The 21,173-nt window shown below is 42.4% G+C and overlaps 2 protein-coding genes across 3 annotated transcripts; one reads left to right on the top strand and one right to left on the bottom strand.

Annotated features, from left to right (window-relative positions):
- Positions 1-7,971: 7,971 nt before the first annotated feature.
- On the top strand, positions 7,972-12,856 carry rag2 (recombination activating gene 2). Of its 2 annotated transcripts, XM_058644347.1 has the most exons (3): positions 7,972-9,600; positions 9,690-9,745; positions 10,887-12,856. In XM_058644347.1, exon 3 carries the CDS (start codon positions 10,902-10,904, stop codon positions 12,495-12,497), a length of 1,596 nt encoding a protein of 531 aa, XP_058500330.1. In that variant the 5' UTR covers positions 7,972-9,600; positions 9,690-9,745; positions 10,887-10,901; the 3' UTR covers positions 12,498-12,856. The 2 variants fall into 2 exon arrangements, with proteins under 2 accessions (XP_058500330.1, XP_058500328.1); XM_058644345.1 differs by having other exon boundaries at positions 7,972-9,745.
- Positions 12,857-13,974: 1,118 nt separating this feature from the next.
- On the bottom strand, positions 13,975-20,751 carry rag1 (recombination activating 1). Its single transcript, XM_058644318.1, has 4 exons — positions 20,595-20,751; positions 19,272-19,628; positions 18,047-19,179; positions 13,975-17,221 (listed from the first exon to the last, which is right to left on the bottom strand). The coding sequence occupies exons 2-4, from the start codon at positions 19,604-19,606 to the stop codon at positions 15,474-15,476; spliced, it is 3,216 nt and encodes a 1,071-aa protein (XP_058500301.1). The 5' UTR covers positions 19,607-19,628; positions 20,595-20,751; the 3' UTR covers positions 13,975-15,473.
- Between the last annotated feature and the right edge of the window lie 422 nt (positions 20,752-21,173).

Here is a 21,173-nt window from a genome sequence, read left to right as displayed (position 1 = left end):
ACACGGCACTGAAGCCAAAGCCAGAATCACATTAATGTGCATATATATATATATATGTTCAAAAAAGAAAGTAAAACATAGCTTCGGGCAGAATTTGGAAGTAGGCTCCTCCGTCACACTATCAAACTATTAAATCATTATTTTCTTTTTTTACGGATATTATTATCAACATAAGGTTTTGAGGTTGCCAGGTTTCATCGCTGCAGTCAGTTGTGTTTTTGTCTCTGTCCTCGGGCCCCTCTGGCAGCGAGGGTCAGTAACAGCTGCGTCAAATGCCAGAAGCAGGTGAGACGGTGCATCATCGCTCTCACCTTCCTGGTAGGACACCACCAAGTACAGCATCATGGAATGACAAACAGAGGACAGCTTGTCCTGTTTTCCTCCTTTAACTCTTATTCGACGGGGCAGATAAACTCATTAGAGGTACGGAAAGGCGAATGCTCTCACCTCAAGTGACTTCAGATGCAACAACAACACCAGAGGACACTTAATTGACAAACAAGTTGAGATGTGGAGGGTCAGAACGAGGTGTCAGAATCAAGGTGTTTTCCAGCTTTCCAGATTGTCAACGACTGCTCATCTTAGTCGGAAAACCTGTTGTATTTCTTAAGATTAAAATAAGTACAGCTTCACCCTCATTGGCTTTGTTCTGTGTGATCATCAAACGTGATTCAGGGGTGTGACAATCAAATTAGTGCAAATGAGAGCTGACTTGCTGTTCAATTAAAATCAGGCTCCAGTTGCTTCTGAAAGGGTTGCTTGTCAGTGTAATTGAATTGTATCACCAGGAAACCATGCATGTAAGTGATAATTTTGCAAAATAATTGTTTCACCGCCGTAAATTCTCAAACCGGTGGACATCGCAAACAGTGTGTTTTTTAACCTTTAAGCAATGGGAAGTGGCAGAGCGTGCCGTCAGCGCCTGCAAAACACAACGTGATTTTTGACACAATCTGTCTCCGCGCTCCACCCAGAGACCGAGCAAACAGCTTCTGTCTCAACAGGAGAAAACACAGGCTTCAGCCAGTGCGCCTGCACTGAAAGAGAACTCCATCAAAGTGAAAGGCCTTATTTGTTGTGTCAAAAACATATTCACTGTGACAAAATGCACAGAATACAGATAGCATACAGCAGGCCATTTCAACAGCTCAAGGAAAAGGACCGCAGACACTATCTCAAGGGACGGTGTGATGGAAGGCAGGCATATGAAAGGCATCACAGATGACGTCTAATCTGTATTAGAAGACCTGGGCTGGCAGTAATCACCTCTATGTCACTGTGCTAATGGGATCCAATGGCAGATAACAGACGTAAGACGGCAATAAGAGGGGTCAAACACAGCACAACACACAATAACGCAAGAAAAGAACAGCATACACACAAAAAAACACTGATAATGGCAGACAGGCGAGAATATCGCCGGAATAGTGGCGGCCTAGACAAGCGGCAGAGCAGAAGGCATCCGTCAAACACAGGGTATAGGGTGCACGATTATGTTCTCCCCTGTGATCATAAAAAGGAATTTGAATCAATTTGAAGGAGCCAACACTATTAAATATTGACACTCTCCCCCCCCCGCTTGCTTGATAACGCTTCCCTCTCCTTGGTTTAGCAATCACAGACATGCAGTTGATCATAATTAAAAAGCCAGCCCCTCTTTTTTTTTTTCCTTTTATATGTCATTTACTGAAGACCAGAGACAACTACAATCACAGTCACCTTTCTCCCCTTTTCTAATGCTCAGTTTGAACTTCAGCGGGTCGTCTTTACCACGTCTACATCCCTAAATGCATTGTGTTGCTGCCCCATGTTTTTGCCTGATTACATATTTGCATTAATACGCAGCGGGTGTACTTATACGGCTGCCTATGAGTGTACATGATCCTAATGAAAAACACAGCATTGATTTCAGGCATCATAAAGTTTTATGTGCAAAACACCTTTAACGGTGCATCTACTACTTCCGGACATAGCGTTGTTGCTTTACCAAGTTTTGGAAAAATGTTATTTAATGCACTTGTATGCATAAAAGAAATGATTTAAGACACCAAACAATAACATGAAATCTTTTACAGTGTTTGTAGAGGATAGGTTTTTTTAGGCTCAGTCAATAACTGCTTCACTGGGAGAGAACCCAGGAAACACTGTAGTACATTTTTCATCTGCAACACCTGCAGTTTCTACACAGAGCACAAAAGGAATTTAGTTTGGAAAAGCACACTTGGTTTTCTGCATTTGGATTGATGGATGGATGAATGGATGAATGAACTGTGTCAAGATTAGTTCAGAGGATATGCACCTTTTCACCTTGAAATATGAAGTGTATTCTTTGCCTGCCTTCCCCTCAGCTGTCAACCTTCAAAATGGGCTCCGCAAAAGCACAGACACAGACATTACAAAAAAAAACAACTTCATCTACTTTTTGCTTCCCTCTACAATCTTGTTGCTTATTTGTGCAAACTGGATATGCAGACACACGCTAAAACACAACTCCCATGCAGACATGACAGTCCGCCCGCGACATGTTTCGGTCTACAGGTATAGCTCCACCACATGTTTGACACCAAATGCAAATGGGGAGGAGGGGAACTGACAGCTGGGAGGGACTGGGAGGATTTAATAGTGTCGTGGAGGCGGGAATGTCACACTGAGCTAGCTCTGACATGCTAGTCTGTGTGTCGGAGTATCGGGGGCATCCCTCACTCGGGTGCCAGTTGTCATCCACATGGCCATATTTAATGGAATATCACAAACTTGTTTTTATTCTCAACACGTCACCATGTGCTCACACAAACTCTGCTGTCAGTCCCAGGGCAGCTGATAGAGTACAGGTGCAGCCGCCTTTAGACATTAACACATGAAGACATACTTACAGTGTGATATTAATTGTGTTGTATAGACTTGTTGGCCATTTTATGAGGTACACAAGACCGGACCACCGATTACGTGGCAGGAGTGACAACCAGTGGATAAGTTTCTGCTACTGTAGCCCATCTGCCTCAAGGTTCAACGTGTTGAGCATTCAGAGATGCTCTTGGTTAATATTTTGCCTTTTCTATCATTTCAAACCACTCTGGCCATTATCTTCTGACCCTATGGCATTAAATCATTGTTAATGCATAGAGCACTCCCTCTCACTGGGTACATTTTCCGTTTTCAGAACATTCTCTGTAAACCCTAGAGATAGCTGTGTGTGACAATCCCAATAAATCAGCAGTTTCTAAAGTACTGGGTATTCCTCAAAGTCAAGTCATGGTTGGATTTCAAGAATGCCATGTCATCTGACAACAGCCAAAGGATGCTTCTAATTCTTCTAAGGCCTGAGTCCACAGAGAATTTACAAGGATGCATGTTGTGTATCCTCAGCGCAGCATAGGTACCACAATCCTGTGCCACAATTTCTCAGTGATGTGATGACACACACTTGCAAGCCTGTTGTATTTGTGTTCCCAGAGTGCTAGGAGGGAGTTTTGCTTTATCTCTGTAGGACCAGACTTAGGAGGATCTGCTCTACTATAGAAGGATCCTTGACATTGGGAAACATCAACTGAGACCAGCTCACCTGGCCCCAAAAACCCTGCCACATTGAAAGTCACTTAAATTGCGTTTCTCCCCCAATTCTGATGTTCAGGTTGAATTGCTTGAATACTCTGAGTTGCTGCCATGTGATTGGCTGATTAGAGATTTAAACGGGTGTGCCCATTGCAATGGCTGGTGAGTGTATATATGGTTTCAGTATAAAAAAAAGTTTCATGCTTTTCTCCAAAGCTGATTTAGCAGTTGTTTAAACAGGTAAAAGTTACAAAAAGCAGACGCAGACAAGATGAAAAAAATGATCCTGACTGGCTGATTCATGGTGCCAAATGCTCAGGAGTCGTTGATTGTCTGGTGGAGGCAATTACAGACCATTCAGTGTCAAAGAGACATGACCATTACCAGAATTACTCCTTCTCTGCGTTTTCTTACGCTTACAGCAGCATGTTCATAATTACGCCTACTAATCAGGGTGAGAGTTCACAGTACGCTCCTCCATTATGTCAGAATGTCTGAGAGGCAACAAAGACTCAACAACCGAACCACTAGGCAAACATCACAGAGACGACCCTCATCACGCCGCAAACATCGAGTCAACTTACATCGCACAACTTACAGTGCGTAAGAGCGATTAAACACTCTCACCTGCCCTCATAATCAGCGAACACTGGCAGGCTTTTAAGTTGGTGCTTAAGATTACAGCCGCGCAATTAGGAATGCAGTGAATATAAAAAACGGGTAGTGTACCTTCAACACTAATGGCGTGCCAGCGACGCAATCTGCATGTTGATTATGCATAATAAATGGTAAAGCAGACCATTTAAAAGGAAATGACAGCCATAATCACACATATAATGTGTATTCAGTATCATCGCCTCACAAATTAAGGAACACAGGCTTTTTAACCGCTCACTGAGGAACTGTTGGGTGTTCTTCCAGAGATTAAGAAATATTTGACTTTTATGGAGTTTTCCATTCTTTTTAAGTATAAACTGTTGAAATGTGGGGAATGTAATTTGCTGTCTGAGCTTCAATTAAAGGAACCATTCTCCGTGAAATAGCACTGTGGCCGACTCAAAGGCTCATATCAATACAGCAGGGCAAATTTCTACCTCTCTAATTTCTGCATGATCTAAGAAAGAAATGGTATAAATGGATGTCAATGAAGATCGAAACGTACTTTAAACAACCATATTTTTACATAATAAGAAGAATGCTATTCTGTCCTTTCCACGAGACACCTACTCGCAAAGGTACAGCTTATTACACAGTTTAAAAACTCACTTCAGTGATTGTTGATGCCTGTAATTAAAGCTTTGGTAAAACAAAGCAGTAACAGCTAGAGAAGGTACTCAGAAACCACCAACCTCTGCAAAGGCTGCTCAGTTTATCACTGTGTGCTCACAGAAACGCAGGTGGACTGACAGACGAACAAGAAGCATTCATCCTGTTGAGCTGCTGAAAGACAAGGATTTGTGGGTGATTCTTTGTGTTTTCAGTTCTACTACAACCTGCAGTATAAACACCACTGGAACTAATGTTACATTTAGTTTGAATGTAGCGGGAATTCGTTTGAGTCACACAATACAGCTTCAAACCACAGGTTGTTTTCCTAAAATGTAGTAATTGAGTTGAATAGTTAAAAAAAACATTTTTGACTATTGAATATCGAAGTGTGGCTTTGTGTTCCAATTATGCCACCTATTATGCAAATATGGGGTTGTTCAGCGACTAAACATACCAATAATTACTAATGCCCTTTTGCAGCTGGTACAGGAATGATAGTGAAAACTTTATTTAAAAAGTTACAAGCAGTAAAATGTGGGGAAAGAGTCAATTGGATCCATTGTTAATGTATTAATTTATGCAAGTTAAGGATGATGAAGCCAGTTTTATCCCAAGCCATGCGCACTTAATGTCAGATTGTCACAAACCTTTAAAATATTTACGTATTAAGTAAAATCATATACTTTCAGAATATATGCACAATCTGACTTTAATTGTTCGCAGAGGAATTAAGCAAACCACTGCACCATTCATTACTTGTGTAATAAATGTCAACTACACTTTATAAATAACCCCCAGTGCAAATTTCAGGACTTCCAGCCTTGCCTCTTGCACTGTAGCATTGCTTCCCACAGCTGCTACCTGTCAAACCAGCAGCAGCAGCATCATTCATTACAAAAAGATAATAAGACAGTCAGTGAAAGAGTGCGGTATGAAAGGAATATCTTTCATCATGCTCTCAGCCTATAGTGTACAGTGTCTTGCAGCCTATAAAATTTAATCAGGTTGATCAAGAAGCGTTATTGACTTGTAGATGTAACATGGAGTGTCCAACGTGTCCGAGCAGTCGAGAGCCACTCGTGCCGAAACAGTTTTTCTGTGTTATGGGATCTTGTGCTCAGTCAACTGCCTTTTAATCTTAAAAATAATCAAGAGTGTGATTAATTGGAAACCAAATATGGGGTCCTATCCGGGACCATCAGTTTCACTGAGCAGTTTACTGATGTATGGTATTGATTGCAACAGGGAGCCCTCTAATCAGAATCATGGTAAAATCAATAGCTGGCATTGCCTGAGGTCCTGTTCATGCTTCAGTGTCCACATCTGCGGTAAACTTCCCTCTGCTCAAACACTCCAGCCATTTGCTTAAGGAAAATTGAGACTCACTGCAAAAGGAAGGAATGGCAAGACAAACCAGAGGAGACAGGTGGAGGTAAAGAAGGAAAGCGCTGCGACAGGTGATGAGGACATTTTTTTTCCCCAGAAAGTGGCTTTAGTGTGAATGAAAAGTGCTCTGCTGGTTTCCTTACTGAAAGTTTCAATCCATCAAGCTTCCAGGAAGCAGAGGCAGTTCAACAAGGTAATGACCCCAACTGATCGAGCCATCCAGCTGTCCCCGCTGTTGTCACATCGCGCTCACTCTGTGCTCTGTTTCTCCTCTGTCTTGATCTCACTCTACACGCAGTATTTCCTGTTGGCTGAAGGGAAAGACAGGGTGAGGGCCGATCCAAGCTTAGTTGCTGAATACATGGCTTTAGGTTGCCCGTCCGACTTATAAAACCCACAACCCATGAACTGTGACACTGTCCCGAGGACAACTGAATGAAGATCTGAAGAGCTCAAAAAAGGAGCTGCAGAAAGTCTTAGGGGTGTTTTCACCAGCATCTGGTCGGATGCCAGTTTTTCAGATGCAGTCTCTGCCCCTGGCGCCTTGCCACATACTGAGCTGCTCACCTACACAGAGAGAGGAGGAACACATTTAGAGGAGCAAGTAATCCAAGAACAAAAGCAAAGACAATGGCAGAAAAGAAAGGATTAGGAGCAAAGGGACACTCAGCGACGCTGTGCAGTCAACAATCCTATTTCACCAAGTTCCTTCATACTGTAGTCATTTGCTTTTGCTGTTTTTGTTGTTATTTGCTTCATCCTTTCTGTGCTTCTCATTAAAAGGTTTAGAGGTTTGAGGGACCAATCGATTGCATGTGGCCCGCGTGCCGCTAGTTTGACACCTCTGATTGGGAGAATACAATACATGTGAACTGTTTCCCTGCACATTTAATAACAATCTTATCAAACCACGTTGCTGTACAAACAATATAAGTATACAAATATAACCAACAATCAATAAGATCCGTGTAAAAAACAAAGTCTGATATAAGGTGAATGCTATTCTGTTCATGGTTTTATTTAAAGTGCGAATGACTGTGGTACCTGTGGTAGTGTGTATGACCCAGCCCTAAAAGCTAGTTGCAACTTAAACCTTAAGTGGTTTGCAAAAACATAGCATTTAAAATGAGTATTCAATGAGTGTGAAAACAATGACCTGTAGGATTACAGGTACCTTATCACGCGATGATAACCGCCAGAGCAAATCGGAGTGAGGTACAAGTTCACCAATGGCACTCAGTACCAATCACCACAAGGGGAGCAATTACCGCAACATTAAATAGTGATAAACTCTGCTGCATCGTGATCGTCAGAACATCAGAGCTGTCGCCACGTCATCCGTCAAAACCACGCTTCAGGGTAGCAGCAGTCAGGTAGTGATACATTACAGGGGACAGAAACAGGTGCTACCGTAGATTCTAATTACTTTGTTCTATCAATTATGTACAAATCCTTGCATGGCCTGGGGTCTACCACACACTGCTGTGCCTCCTTCTCGCTCTCTGCACCACACCAGCTGTGGCTACATAACTTTTCATCAGTACTTTGTGTGGATGCCTTGGGGGTGAAGGGAAAGGTTTATATTTCCAAGGCTGAATTCATACAGATGGAGCAGTTCTCCAAAAATAAAGAGTTAAAAAAGAAAAAAAGAAAGAATCATCGCTGCATATCCCATCATCTGAATTCATGCATCATATTCTTCCTAGAAACAGGACTACATTCTTCCACTCACCCCTGTTAGAATCAGTTTGGATGCACAGGTGCTCTGCTGTTTTGTGTTTTCAAGCTGTAACGGTCTTAGAGGCACTTGTGGTTTCTGCCTTTGTTTTGCACACTGCTTGGGTTTTTTTCTCCGCCGCTCAGGCACAAAAACATAATGCTAATGAGCTGGTAGACATCTGCTTCCAGCTCCGTTTTTTTTTTTTTTTCCTCTCTGTGTTTAGGCATGTTTGTGCCACTCATATAAGGGATATGCTATTTTATCCATGAAAGGTCAAATTTTTAAAACAGAAGAATATACACGGGGATGTAAGACAGAAGCAGCTGCTGCAACATACACTATTCATCAGTGCTGATGAATGATGTTTTGTTTCTTCTTCCAGCGTTGTAGCATAAAAATGCATTAGGCTTGGTTTACTGTGAGAACTAATGACTCACACTTCCAGTACCGCATGTCTGTCAGCAGTGAAGTCAAAGGGTTCGGTGAAATAGACCATGCTGACTCCATAAGCTTGTGGTTTAGGAGGTATTACAGCGATGTGTCCATTGAGGCTACAGATCTATTTGTGTATACGACAGGTTGCAGCTAATACAGCTACATTTGTTAAAAGGTGCACAGGGCCTTTGCGGCACGCTGAACGGAAACCTGACAGTGTGTAAAGGATCAGACCATTTTTGATGCTGTGGGGGCGAAAAAGAGATGGGGAAAGGGAGCTAGAGCACACGTGACAATGACGGTTTGAAGTTGAAATTGTGAATTTTGTGTCACTTTGCTGCCTTTGCACAGCAGCCATTTTGACAGGTCACAGCAGGGAAATCACAGGTGCACGTAATTAAATTATTGATGGCTGAGTTCCAATTTGCTTCCAGGTCCTCGCTGGTTCACTCTCACGCTGCCCTGATTTACATGAGCCGAACAGAGTCATCATTAATGTGATCAGCAACACCTGGGCTTTTGCTTTATGTCACAATGTCCGCTCAGATCTAAGTGGATAGGCCAAAGTGCATGGTTGCAAGTTTAAAAAGAGCATGTCCAGTGGGACGCAATGTTTCCTGTACTTAATGTTTTATTAAATCAATTTGTATCACTTGTGTTTTGGGGAGAGGTTTAGTTTACTAATTACTAAAACATGATATTAAACTCTAAGTATCACTGCACACTATTAAAAGGCTGTTTGTGTGTGGCCTGGTTAAAAATAACTAACATAAGATATGTATAATGGCTTTCTTTGGACAAACATTTCATATTTGAGCTGAACAAATACAATTTATAATAGTTATATAAGCATGTAACACTGTTTGTTTTCGAGCTGGTGGACAGTGGATATTCTTTATCACGCATCATTGTGCATCTCCATATAATGTGCATCACATTTCGCCCCGCGGCTGTTGTCTGGACCGTAATTATCATCATTATTCTTTATAATATAAGAAAAAAAAAATCTTTGTGCAGTGACTGGATCTGAAATTCAATGCCATACCTACACAGGCAAAACATTCTCAGGGTATCAAGAGGATTGTTCGCCATAGACGCGCGTCTCTCAGTGCTGTCTTTGGTGCAGCTTCAAAGATATCCAGTGATACCACTCAAGTGACTCAGTAAACGCAGTCGAGCGGCGCAGCTGTCAGAGAGCAGCAGTCACAGACTGTTAACCTCAAGATCTGGAAGTGTTTGTGAGTCAACGAAGCTTCACAAAACTCTGTTACCCTCTACTTTTTGTCAAAGTTTGGCTACATAAAGAGTCTTTTCGCTTTATCTGCAGGATCTTTAACCTTTACACCAAAGTGAGCTCAAGCACTGCATCTGGCCCCGGCCAAGGTAAGCAATGACTAACGATTCTTAACAAAAGAAAGCGGAAAGAGCAGGTCTCAATATTATGTGCTATTGATAAAGTTCACTTTGTAAAAATCATGACTTGAAAATATGGTCAGACAATGAATTCCATTTGTAGGTGTCATAATGCAAAGGTAATATCAAAGTTATATCAAAATGGTCCTGATAGTGGCTCCTCAGATAACGTAACCCATTACAGAACTGTCACGGTTTGTAAATATTCCCATAAACTTCCATGTTATTTGTCCCTCACTGTTGTCACTTGTGTTCCTGATGCAAAGTTTTCAATATTGGGTTTTGTTTGTTGTTGAAAGTAATAAAGGAGGAGGTAATTATTCGTTGTGATTCCTATCTTGTTTCTCCAGTTTGGCCTTGGGCATCACAAAAAAAAATGCAGCAGTACTTTGTGTTGTCAAACAACAGCGACAGCAGCAGCATGTACAAGTATAATAAACAGTGTCTGTAATGTAGCTTCACCTTCTCTGTTGCTAATAAGAGAGAACAATATCAATATTCTTTTCATCAAAAGAAAAGCCATCTGTCCACATTACGGTTTTTTTCTTTTTCTTTCATTTAACTAGTTTGATTAAGGATTACTTTGTCTGCAACTTAATTAATAACTCCATGTATTATGAATGGTATTAGTGGTACTTGGTACTGGTATTAATTCCATGGCATTGTTTCAGTGTTGCAATTTGAAATATATTCATAACAATAATAATAACAATATTTTATATAAGTTAATAATGGCACAAATGTTATTACATCAGTGCTACAGTTCATTAGTTTGTTAGTTTGTTTTTTCATCTCTATGTAACATGTATTTTACATTAAAAATAGCAACAAGATTAGAAATAATAACAATAGAATAAAGTAATTGTTTATTACACTATGACTTTCTTATCATTATGTATATCATTGTGACTTGTCAACAGACTGAATTAATGTCAGTCCCTACGAACAGTTTGGGGTTTATAGTGCGTATCATGACTGTGGCTGATGGTCTTCCACATGTTGCTGTAATAAACAGGAAGTAAAAGTTTAAAACCCCCCGAATGAAACAAGCAACAGCTGACTGACAGATTGTGTTTGTGTGTTTGTGTGTTTGTACCCTGTTTTGACACAGACACCTGCCTTGAAAATGACCCTGCAGTCCTTAACGCCAGTGAACTGTGCAAGTCTCCTGCAGCCCGGCTGCTCTCTGCTGCAGCTGGATGGACAAGTTCTCCTGTTTGGCCAAAAAGGCTGGCCCAAGCGCTCCTGTCCAACGGGAGTATTTGGGATTCACTTTAAACAGAGCAATATGAGGTTAAGAGCCATCTCCTTCTCCAATGATTCTAGCTACATTCCTCCTTTACGTTGTCCAGCTGTTTGCCGCCTTGACCCCTATGACGGCCTTCCAGAGAGTTATCTCATCCACGGTGGCCGTACCCCCAACAACGAGATCTCATCAAGCTTGTACCTGCTGACCACGGACAGTCGTGGCTCTAATCGTAAACTGACCATATGCTGCAAAGAGAAGGAACTGGTGGGAACAGTGCCAGCAGCGCGGTACGGCCACACAGTGAGCATGGTTCAAAGCCACGGGAAGACGGCCTGCGTGTTATTCGGCGGAAGATCCTACAGACCTGCAGGGGAGCGGACCACAGAGAGCTGGAACAGCGTCGTAGACTGCCCTCCGCAGGTGTTCCTGTTTGACCTGGAGTTCGGTTGCTCCACTGCTTACACTCTGCCCGAACTCAGCGAAGGCCAATCCTTTCACGTAGCCCTCACTAGAGAGGACTGTGTCTACTTCATTGGCGGTCACTCGCTGACTTCTGACTCCCGTCCTCCACGGCTCTTCCGCCTGCGCGTGGAGCTCCTGCAGGGCAGCCCTTTGCTCTCCTGTGAGTCTCTTGACATTGGCATATCCATCTCTAGTGCCATCATCACCCGCGTAGGTCCCACTCACAAATATATCATCTTGGGTGGATATCAGTCTGATTCTGAAAAGAGGATGAAGTGCACCACTGTTGTTCTGGATGAGAAAGGGATTCAATTTGAGACATTAGAAGCACCTAAGTGGACTCCAGACATCACCCATAGTCGCACTTGGTTTGGAGGCTGTGCTGGTGAGGGAAAAGTCCTACTCGCCGTACCCACTGAGGGAAGGCAACCTCAAACAGATATGCATTATTTCTACCTGGTGAGCTTTCAAACAGAGGGAGAACGGAAAGAAGAGGAAGGAACACAGGGCTGCAGCCAGGAGTCCACAGATTACGATGACTCTCCCCCTCTTGAAGACTCAGAGGAGCTCTACTTTGGTCGAGAGCCACATGAGCTTGATGACAGCAGTGAAGGGGATAATTACAATGAAGAGGATGAAGAGGATGAGTCACAAACAGGTTACTGGATGAAATGTTGCCTGGGCTGTCAGGTGGAGCCCAACAAGTGGGAGCCATACTACTCCACTGAGCTCTACCGGCCAGCCATGATCTTCTGCTCCAGAGGGGAGGGGGGACACTGGGTCCACGCCCAGTGCATGGAGTTGACCGAGACCCTGCTGGTCAGTCTCTCTCAGGGCAGGAAGAAGTATTTCTGCCTCGACCACGGAGGCCTCCCCTACCAGGAGACGACTCCGACTCGACAGGTCACGCCACTCAAGCGCACCCCCATCAAAGTCAAGAACAGGAAAACTCCTCCAGTGATCAAGATTTCACCCGCCAAAAAAAGCTTTTTCAGGAGACTTTTTGAGTGAATCTACTGTAATCTATGATACAATTGCTATGTATATTTAGGGAGTTTCCTTTCTCTAAATTAAGTGAAAGTCGGAATTGTGAAGTCTCACTTGTAAAGTGTGTTGTAAGCTGAATGAATGAATAAACAATTAAAATATCTAATATGAGGCTTGTGAAAATATGCTATAACATGTGCAAACTGATATTTCATGTATAACCACTGTATGTTGTAATTTTTGGATTGTTGAATATTTTTATGATCCGGGTTTCATCGACTGTTTTATTTGCCAATCCACAGCATTGGGGACTGCAGGTTTAAGGTCATGAAAAAAAAAATTTGTTTTTTGTTTGTTTGTACAATTCTTTCCACAATTAAAATGTATTCAATAAAAATTGTGATGACAATAAAAAATAAATAACCACAGAGTTCTGTGTCTGTTTTCATATTTCTGTCAGTGTTTTTACTTTGACAGTTTTATTCAGTGGTTAATTTATATTCAATTGAGGATCTCATGTTTTTCTTGTATTTAACTGACAAATCAATGATCATATTCCCTTGTCTGGTTATTATTACTCTTATTTTATGGTGATTAAGGGATGATTGAAATGAATTCATTAGTTCCAGGTTAGAAGCAGTTTTCTAGATCTAATGCACAGATATATACTTGCAAATTCATTTTTGCATCCATTCACTTTTAATATTCCATCCAGTATTTGTGTCATTTTTATTAATTATATCTATCTTCATTTCTAAATTATCTTTAAATAACCTTTGACTTTAACTTTTAAGTTTATTATGCTGGATTTACAAGTGTAATTATTTCATTTGTATGCTAGTCTATTGAAGAGTTGGCCCTCTGTTATATTGTTTTGAAAATGTGCAAGTGATCTGCCCATTTATTCTACAGCAAAGCATGAATAATGAATCTCTATTCTTTTTTTTTATTTGCTAGAACCTAACACTTTATAGCTGTGTGGAATATTGTAAGAATTAAATGTGTTCCTCTATTCTTGAATCTGAATTTGTAATCCAAGCTCCTTTAGCACTTTCTTATCTTATCAAGTCCATAAGTCATCATTTCCAAATATTATTCTTTTTCCCTAAAGGTCATGCCGTTGATAGTCTCCTTATCATTTCTTTTTTTTATCATTCTAGGAAAACAGTTTCATGATCTGATAAAGTCATTAACATACTGATGAATAAATGATGTATTTTTTTCATCCTTTGAAATGTATTCTGATTTATTGTGATATTTTTTTTTGAATAAGCTGTAGCCATTTATGGCTGAAATGTTTAATGAATTCAATAATTAAATATTATTGAAATGAAAGAGATTATATTTTAAATATACAATCTATATTATATTAAAAGAACATTTTAATATTTCAGGTTGCTCATTTAACTTCATGATCTGCTGCTAATACAAATGTAAAAACACTTAATTGTACTTAATGTCACTTAATGCAATCAAACAAGACAATTCATTTAGATTCTGTCTGTATTTATTTTATTCTTCAGTGGAAACAGAGTACATTAAAAAACATAATTGTAGTTCATTAAAGACTGTATGGTACTGTGATACAGTTTACAGCTTTTAAAACCACACGACATGTGAAAATGTAGTGGAAAATCAGTGTCACTGCACCAAACAAACCACTGGTGAAATTGTTTTGCAACCCCAGTAAACAGTACCTGATATTTAGTGTGATATGGAAAAAACAACACGAGGAAATACATCCCATGATAAAAAAAATAAAGAAGTAGAATTTTCTGAATCATCCATCACCCACTACTTTAGAAATGCAATTCATTTACAGAAAGAAAAAAACCCTGAGACAAGTTGCAATATAATTCAATCAAAACAAGACGCTATTGTACGAGTCTGACAACTGTCCAGTGAAATGTGAATATTTCACAACTGTCACATGGTTAAACCCAGGACAGGAAAATAAAATCAAATACTCAATCAAATATGAAAACAAAATTGCCTGTCACCGTTTAAAATGGTGTGGGCAGCAAAAGACAATATAATCAATCAATCAAACAAATAAAGTTGCCAACAAATCCGTTTAAATCTGGTTTCTCCAGCTCCAGCCCATCTCTCTTCACTGCCAACAGAAACAAATGCAGGTAAAAAAAAATCCCTGCCTGCTACAGTCTATGGAGTGTTATGCTCAGTAAGGGACCATACAGTATTTTATGATATCAACATAAAGGTCAGTATGTGCTTTATTTTATGTGAAGAATCCGTATAAGCATCATCTATCCTCCACTGTGCAAAACCTAAAACAGATAAAAACTGGTTCAAAGTGACCTGGCATCTATTCCACCCCTCAGGGATCCCACAATAAAACACTAAAGTAATCTTTTTCGGAGGGCAATCGTGAAGCGAAGAACATTTGGGTCCCAGTGATTGCATTGTGCTCCAGCTCAAATGATATATTAATACAGTGGCCACAAATGTGGCCTTTTTAACACAATTTCCTTCCATGACTTACAGCACTTTCATCTGTTTCCATAAAAATCCTTTCTATATAAATTCATAATGCATCATATCCTTGAAATACAATAAAGTGAACCACATTTCACAGATGCTGAAGATACAGGAAGGAACTTTCCTGCCCAGAACAAAAAAAAAAGAAATTTTGTACCATACCAAACCAAAGGCAAAGAAATTCATCTACAACACTTTTCAAAACAAAGACATTACACTGGTCAACATATTTGGTAAGTATGTTATTATTTTGTATAAAATGTCTTCATTCAAATGGAAGAAAATTGTAATTTGAAATGTGACTGATGTGATTGTCTTGTGACAAAAATATCAATGTGTTAAGATCACAAGTATTCTAAATATCCATTGATGGATAAAGAAAGAAAGAAAGAAAGAAAAGAGTGATACACACATCAATATAATGGAGGCAATTAACAGTTGATTCAAGTATCATAAGGTCACTTTTAAGTAAACACTACAGATTTGCATCAAAAGAGAAAATCACAAGTCAGTCACTTCCAGAGACATTTCCTCAACTCCCTGCATCTCTACTGGGTTGATGGTAGCTTGCATAGCTCTGGCAGAATCTTTGTGAGCCTCCATAAACTTCTGCAAGTACTTGGAGGTGTAGAGCCAATGATGTTTCAGCACATCCTCCAGCTCAAAGGTCTTAGACTGACGTGCATTCATTTTCCTAAAACGCCTGAACAGCTTGTTTGCTGACTCATTCCCCTCACTGGCCCAGGCGCCGATGGATCCATCTCTCTCAACGATTTCAGGCACATGTGCCAGGGTCTTGTGAAGGTAATTGGTTATCTTTCCATTGTACCTGTATTTGAAGACAGAGGAGAGGAGGTCGGCAAAGCGTTGGGAGTTGAAGCTGTAGCTGCACAGCTGGTCGGGGCATTCCTTTGCCGGGCAGGTTGTGCGCCACACAGGCTTCATCTCGATGTAGATTCTCATAAGCTCTCTGAGGGCCTCCCTCCTCTCCTCTGATGGCACCAGCTCACACACCACCTCCACAGCCTCCATGGTCATTAGCCTGCGGGCATAGTTTCCATTCATCCTCATTATTGGTTTGAGCTTCATCTTCTTCCTCAGTTGTTTATCCAGGGCTGCTCTCCAGCTGCGGCGTTCCTCCCGGCTGGGGTTGACCTTTTGGTGCATCTCCCCTATCTCATCCTGGAAGATTTTGTAGAACTCAGTGGCGTTGCCAATATCACAGTGCAACGCATCAAGTGTGGGCTGGGTCTCCATGAAGGGTTTGGCTGTGACCCCTTTGACTCTGTCTCGCAGCTCATCTATAGACTCAGAGAAAGGGTTGGTTCTCCATATTTCATAACGGTCTAGGTTCTCTTCATGAGAACGCGTGATGGAGTGCAGCACCATGTTTTGACATGCTTCTGCCCGACTTGAGTCACACAAAGTGCAGACATATGTGGATCCCGATGCCTCCAGTCCTTCCATTTCTCGTACCATCTTCTCATCATATCCTGTGCCTCTGAAGTGGAAGCTGAAAAAGTGAGACATGCCGCCCATGGATAGGATGAGCCTGCTCTCTTTCATTGCATTACGCTCCGCAACTATGGGCCCCAGGAGAGCTGTTAGTGTCTCATGGTCTGACTCATCTACAAAAATCAAGCATAGGGGCTTACAACACAGTTCTGAGTTTGGCTTTGGCTCAGTGAAGATTGTTACCTCCTTCTCCTCATCATCAGGTCGCACTGAGACAGACATTATAGTGAAAGAGAAACGTACAGTCTTCTCAGGAACAGCCGGTCCTCCACCGTGCTTCTCGCTGACATCGCCCATACCATCACAACATTCTTTGATCATGACACGAAAGCCTGAGGTGCAAGCACTGTCTTCCATCCCACTCTCTCTCAGCCCCTCCATGATGTCCTCCTCCAGATCCTTTAATGCTGACACCAGTGCCACATCATAGCGAAACCTCCGAGAGATGGTATCGGCTGGGTAGTCATCTACTGAGGAAGCCCATCCTGACAACCCATTAATAATGCCAACATTGCAAGATGGAGACACATTTTTCAGAGCTGGCTGCCATTCAAACTGGTGAAAGCCAGGGAGAAGCTCCTTCTCTGCAGCTCGGAGGGTATAAAGGGGCTGAAAAATCTGGCGGCCGCTGATAGCTTTGACGGTCCGGTACAGCTTGTGATACTGGCTGCAGCTCAGGAAAGTGTTCACTCGAATGGCCAAGCACACTGCAGGATGTAGCCCGAAACCTCTGCCTGCAGAAAAACAGGAGGAAAATCTCAGAATGAGACAGAAATAGGCAAAATAAAATATGAAAGGCAAGCAATAGGAGGAGACTGAGGCATGAGGAGAATCATTTAACACTGTGAAAGCCCATTTCCCTTGCTTTAAAAAGAACTGCAGTATCAAACATTTCCTCATTTGATATCCTGCATTTTCAGCCATTTACACCATGAGAAGGAGAGAATCAGGAATTTAGCATCCAGATGTGAACGCATCATTGTCAAAAGCCCACAAGTCCATGATTACAAAATCCAATATTTCCTAATTTCCAAATTTTACAAGGGGACAGAGAGTTGAATCAGAGAAGCTGGTGAAAGTGATGTATTGGCTGCAGATGAAAACAGACACCAGCTGGCCCCCATTCCCCAGAGAGGGGGATGGTGCTGTCTGTGTAATTTGCAGATACAAGAGCTGCTGATGTTGTTTTGATTCAAACAGCCCTTTCACAGAAGTTGTTATTGTGCATTAAAGAGAGTGTGAGACTGACAGACAAGCAGCCACAGAGAGAGTGGGAGAGAATCAGGGAGGGACTGGGCATGTGTAACAGTGGTGGTTCAATAGACAGTGATGGACAATAATGAAATGCTTTTCAATCAAAATCTCTGGAAACTTTCTCCCCTCTTATGAACAGTGAACTTTTCATCTCATTGTTATTTATGTGATGACTGTGTACCTCGGGGGTAGGCGGAAATATTAATGAGCAAGCGCTATCATAACTTTCATTTGTTTGTGTCCCTCTCTCTTGGCCCTAGGAGATTTCATATTGATTGAACAAAAGGCTCATAAGTGCCTCTTACCTTGCATCAGGGCCTCAAGCTCATCTGCCTGCCGGTGTTCATTTCCAGATCTTAGAGCAAGCAGGAAGAGGGTCAGGCACACAGACTTCAGGTCGCCACCTTCCTCTTTGTCTGCAAACACCCTCACGTGGTTCTTCACATCCCTCAGTCGATGTTTCTGGGCGCGACGGGTCAGTGACAGCAAGTGCTGACGGGGTCTGCCCCCTTTATTGGCAAGCAGGTAGTTATCAAGCTGTGATGACTGCTTGTTTGTGTCCGTTTGTCTCTGCTCATGATCCAGATAGTGGGTTTTAAATGACTCCAGCCTCACATGCTCACCACACTCACCTCTGGGGCAAAGCAGAGGCAGAGAATACAGCGCTGATAAAAAGGCTTTTGCGGGTGGGGTGAGATCTTTGGGGGCACAGGGCAAGTTGCACACTGGGCAGTGGGGTCCCAGAGCATGGTTATATTTTAAAATGCAGCTGCGGCAGAAGAGGTGCCCACAGGGGGACTGAACTGGATCAGAGAGCAGGTGGTCACACACCAGGCAGGTGAAAGAGTACAGGAAGTCCACAGGGAGCTTCTCAGAGATCAGCTTCGTACTCAGATGGTCTTTTTGGCATTGGGTGATGTTCCTTACCCATTGCTCTCTCTGGATGCTGGGTTTCTCCCAGCCTCTGAGTGCAGGACCGTGTTCATGATCTCCAAATGGTCTCAAAAATCTCCGCTCTCCAACATGAATGCTGTTGATGTGCTCCCACCTGCTTCTTTTTGCCAGGCTCTGGACTCTAGGAATGCTCTTCCTCCTCTTCCTTCCAGTTCGCTGGAATGAATGTTTCTTGGGGAAGCAAAGGTGGCAGAGGGAAGAGTGGGGTTTCCACTCAGGAACTCTTGTTCTGGAGAAACTGCAGACACCCCCACCTCGTATGGCAGCCATCCAGCAGCGATGGCAGAAGGAAATAGGGTGGACTGATTCTGTGTCCTCTGTCACGTCCACTTTGAAGACTTTGAGGATGACCTCTGGCCAGCCTGTGAATTTGCAGCCCATTTTACGCAAGACACCTTTCGTGCCCTCATCCAGATCCCTGTGTACTTCATGCACAGGCCCCTTCACTTTCCTCAAAGTCATTCCACAAAGACGACACAGACACCTTTATAGAGAAAATTAGGATTGTCAAATTCTTAAATCGTAACATAAAGAAAAACAGAGTGTCGATTTTAAAGTATAGTGACAGTTGTTTACCTGAGGTGGTTCATGTGTGTGTCCATTTCCTCTAGCTTCCTATCGATCCTTCCACCTGGGCCTTCCACATTCTCCTTGCTTTTTCCGCCAAGGCACAATTTCATAACACTCCCTGGCCCCACGGCATTATCTAACTCTATTTCTGGAGCTGCAGTAGGTGAGATCCTTAGCAAGACTTCTCCCTCAGGCTGTGACTCAGTGGGCAATGGAGCCTTCTCCATGGACCTCACCCTAAACAGTTTAAACTTCCACTGAGAGTACTGAGACTGGGGATGGGGGAGCTCTGCTGGCATGGAGGATCTGGGGCCATCTGTCTCCAGCTGCTCCTCCACCATGATGCAACCTAGATCTTGTACCCTGGAGAGAAGAAGAGCGGTTAGTCTGACGGATCACAAAAGAATGGAAATAATTTCTGCTGTCCATAAAAGACACTGTAATGGATACAGGGAGGAGATTTACAGCATTAGATCGTCTCTAGATATCCCCTGTGTCTTCTTGGCATTGAACTCATGATACAGACTAACAGCTTTATTTGAATCCTGTTGAATTTATACACCAAGTACCCTGAAATCCCACCGAGCCCCGACCTAGAGTGCTGTATCATGCCATAAGTGACATTTAAATCTTGTATAAAATGTATGAGACAAGCATTGGGGGGATCGATAGTACCAAAAAAAGTGATTTCTCTCATCTCCTGTTCCATCGCGATGGGAGCAATTGTGACTTTTTTTCCTTTGACAGAGTGAGTTTGCTAAATGGGCAACCTTATACCGAGCAAGGCTGTCAATCATTTATACTAGTCATTTTCTTGGCTTCAGAGAGAACTGGAGCCCCGGGAGCCTTCGACTGGCATTTTAAACTAGGAGGAAAAATCAGGGACACTGTAAAATGTGTTTCATGAAACCCAAACACTGACTGAACAGTAGGGGAAACAACCATATTGACTAAAGATCATAAAGGATTATTCCAAACACAGCAGTGTTAAATTTAGAATAGTGTTTCTTATGATACAGGCAGGTGAAGAATCAATGATACTGCTGGACTGCCTCGTTTCATCAATCCAGCATCTATTACCATGTTAGACAAAGCAAACAAACTTAAAAAAAAAAAATCAATTGACTCTTACCATCGCACACCTGTAGTGTACACACTCTAGCATCTCCCATTCATCCATCCTTCACTCTTCTCACTAAATGTTCTCCCTGGGAGGCTTGAACCTGGCAGCACCCTTCATTCCCATGCCCTTGTGTACATCCTTGCTACACTCTCCTTTGAGACGAACAGCTGAGCCTGTGTGCATGTGCGTGTCAGATGGGCTCTTACCTTGTTTTTCAGTCTCAGCTGGCGTCAGTTCCCCTGGGGGGGGTCCTCTCCGCATGGATGCACAAGGGAAGCCCTGCAGCCAGGCCTTACATGCAGCAGCAAAGGCTCTGTATGTTTAGTCTGTCTCAGTCTGTGGCAGTTGTTAGCAGGAACTGTGGCTCCATACAGTGGGATTGCTCCTGTGTGCCTCCTTAGTCTTGTATTTATACCCTTCTGTTGACGGGATCCCAACAGTCAATTTCTGCCACCTGATACAGGCAGCTGATTTGAGGGGGGGGGGGGGGGGGTGGAGGGTTGGGGTGGTGGTAAACAAGGTCAACCCCAAAGCACGGTTGCAAACATGTGCATGTACAGAATCCAACAGCAAAGCCCAAACAAACAACGATGTACTGCACCACACTGATCATCAGCTGGAAAAACTTTGATGTCTTCTTTATCTCCCCCTCTCTTGTATCCATCTGCAGGCTCACCTCACCCAGGTGGCCTCTCTCTGACAAAAAGAGACACACTATTAAACTGATGAAGAGGCCACTGGTGCAGAGCTCACAAAACAGAGCACATAATAAATGTACTGCCTTA

This window comes from Solea solea, chromosome 12 (assembly GCF_958295425.1).
Source record: "Solea solea chromosome 12, fSolSol10.1, whole genome shotgun sequence".
NCBI lineage: Eukaryota > Metazoa > Chordata > Actinopteri > Pleuronectiformes > Soleidae > Solea > Solea solea.
The sequence above is the reverse complement of the archived record's forward strand: the minus strand, read 5'-3'. Positions and strand labels throughout refer to the sequence as shown.

Excerpts from the sequence above, each read along its gene's own strand:
- rag2 (XM_058644347.1), top strand. The coding sequence starts at position 10,902 with ATGACCCTGCAGTCCTTAACGCCAGTGAACTGTGCAAGTCTCCTGCAG.
- rag1 (XM_058644318.1), bottom strand. The coding sequence starts at position 19,606 with ATGGTGGAGGAGCAGCTGGAGACAGATGGCCCCAGATCCTCCATGCCA. Across the intron at positions 19,180-19,271 it reads ACACACATGAACCACCTCAG|GTGTCTGTGTCGTCTTTGTG; the intron begins GTAAACAACTGT and ends TTCTCTATAAAG. Across the intron at positions 17,222-18,046 it reads GCTTGAGGCCCTGATGCAAG|GCAGAGGTTTCGGGCTACAT; the intron begins GTAAGAGGCACT and ends GTTTTTCTGCAG.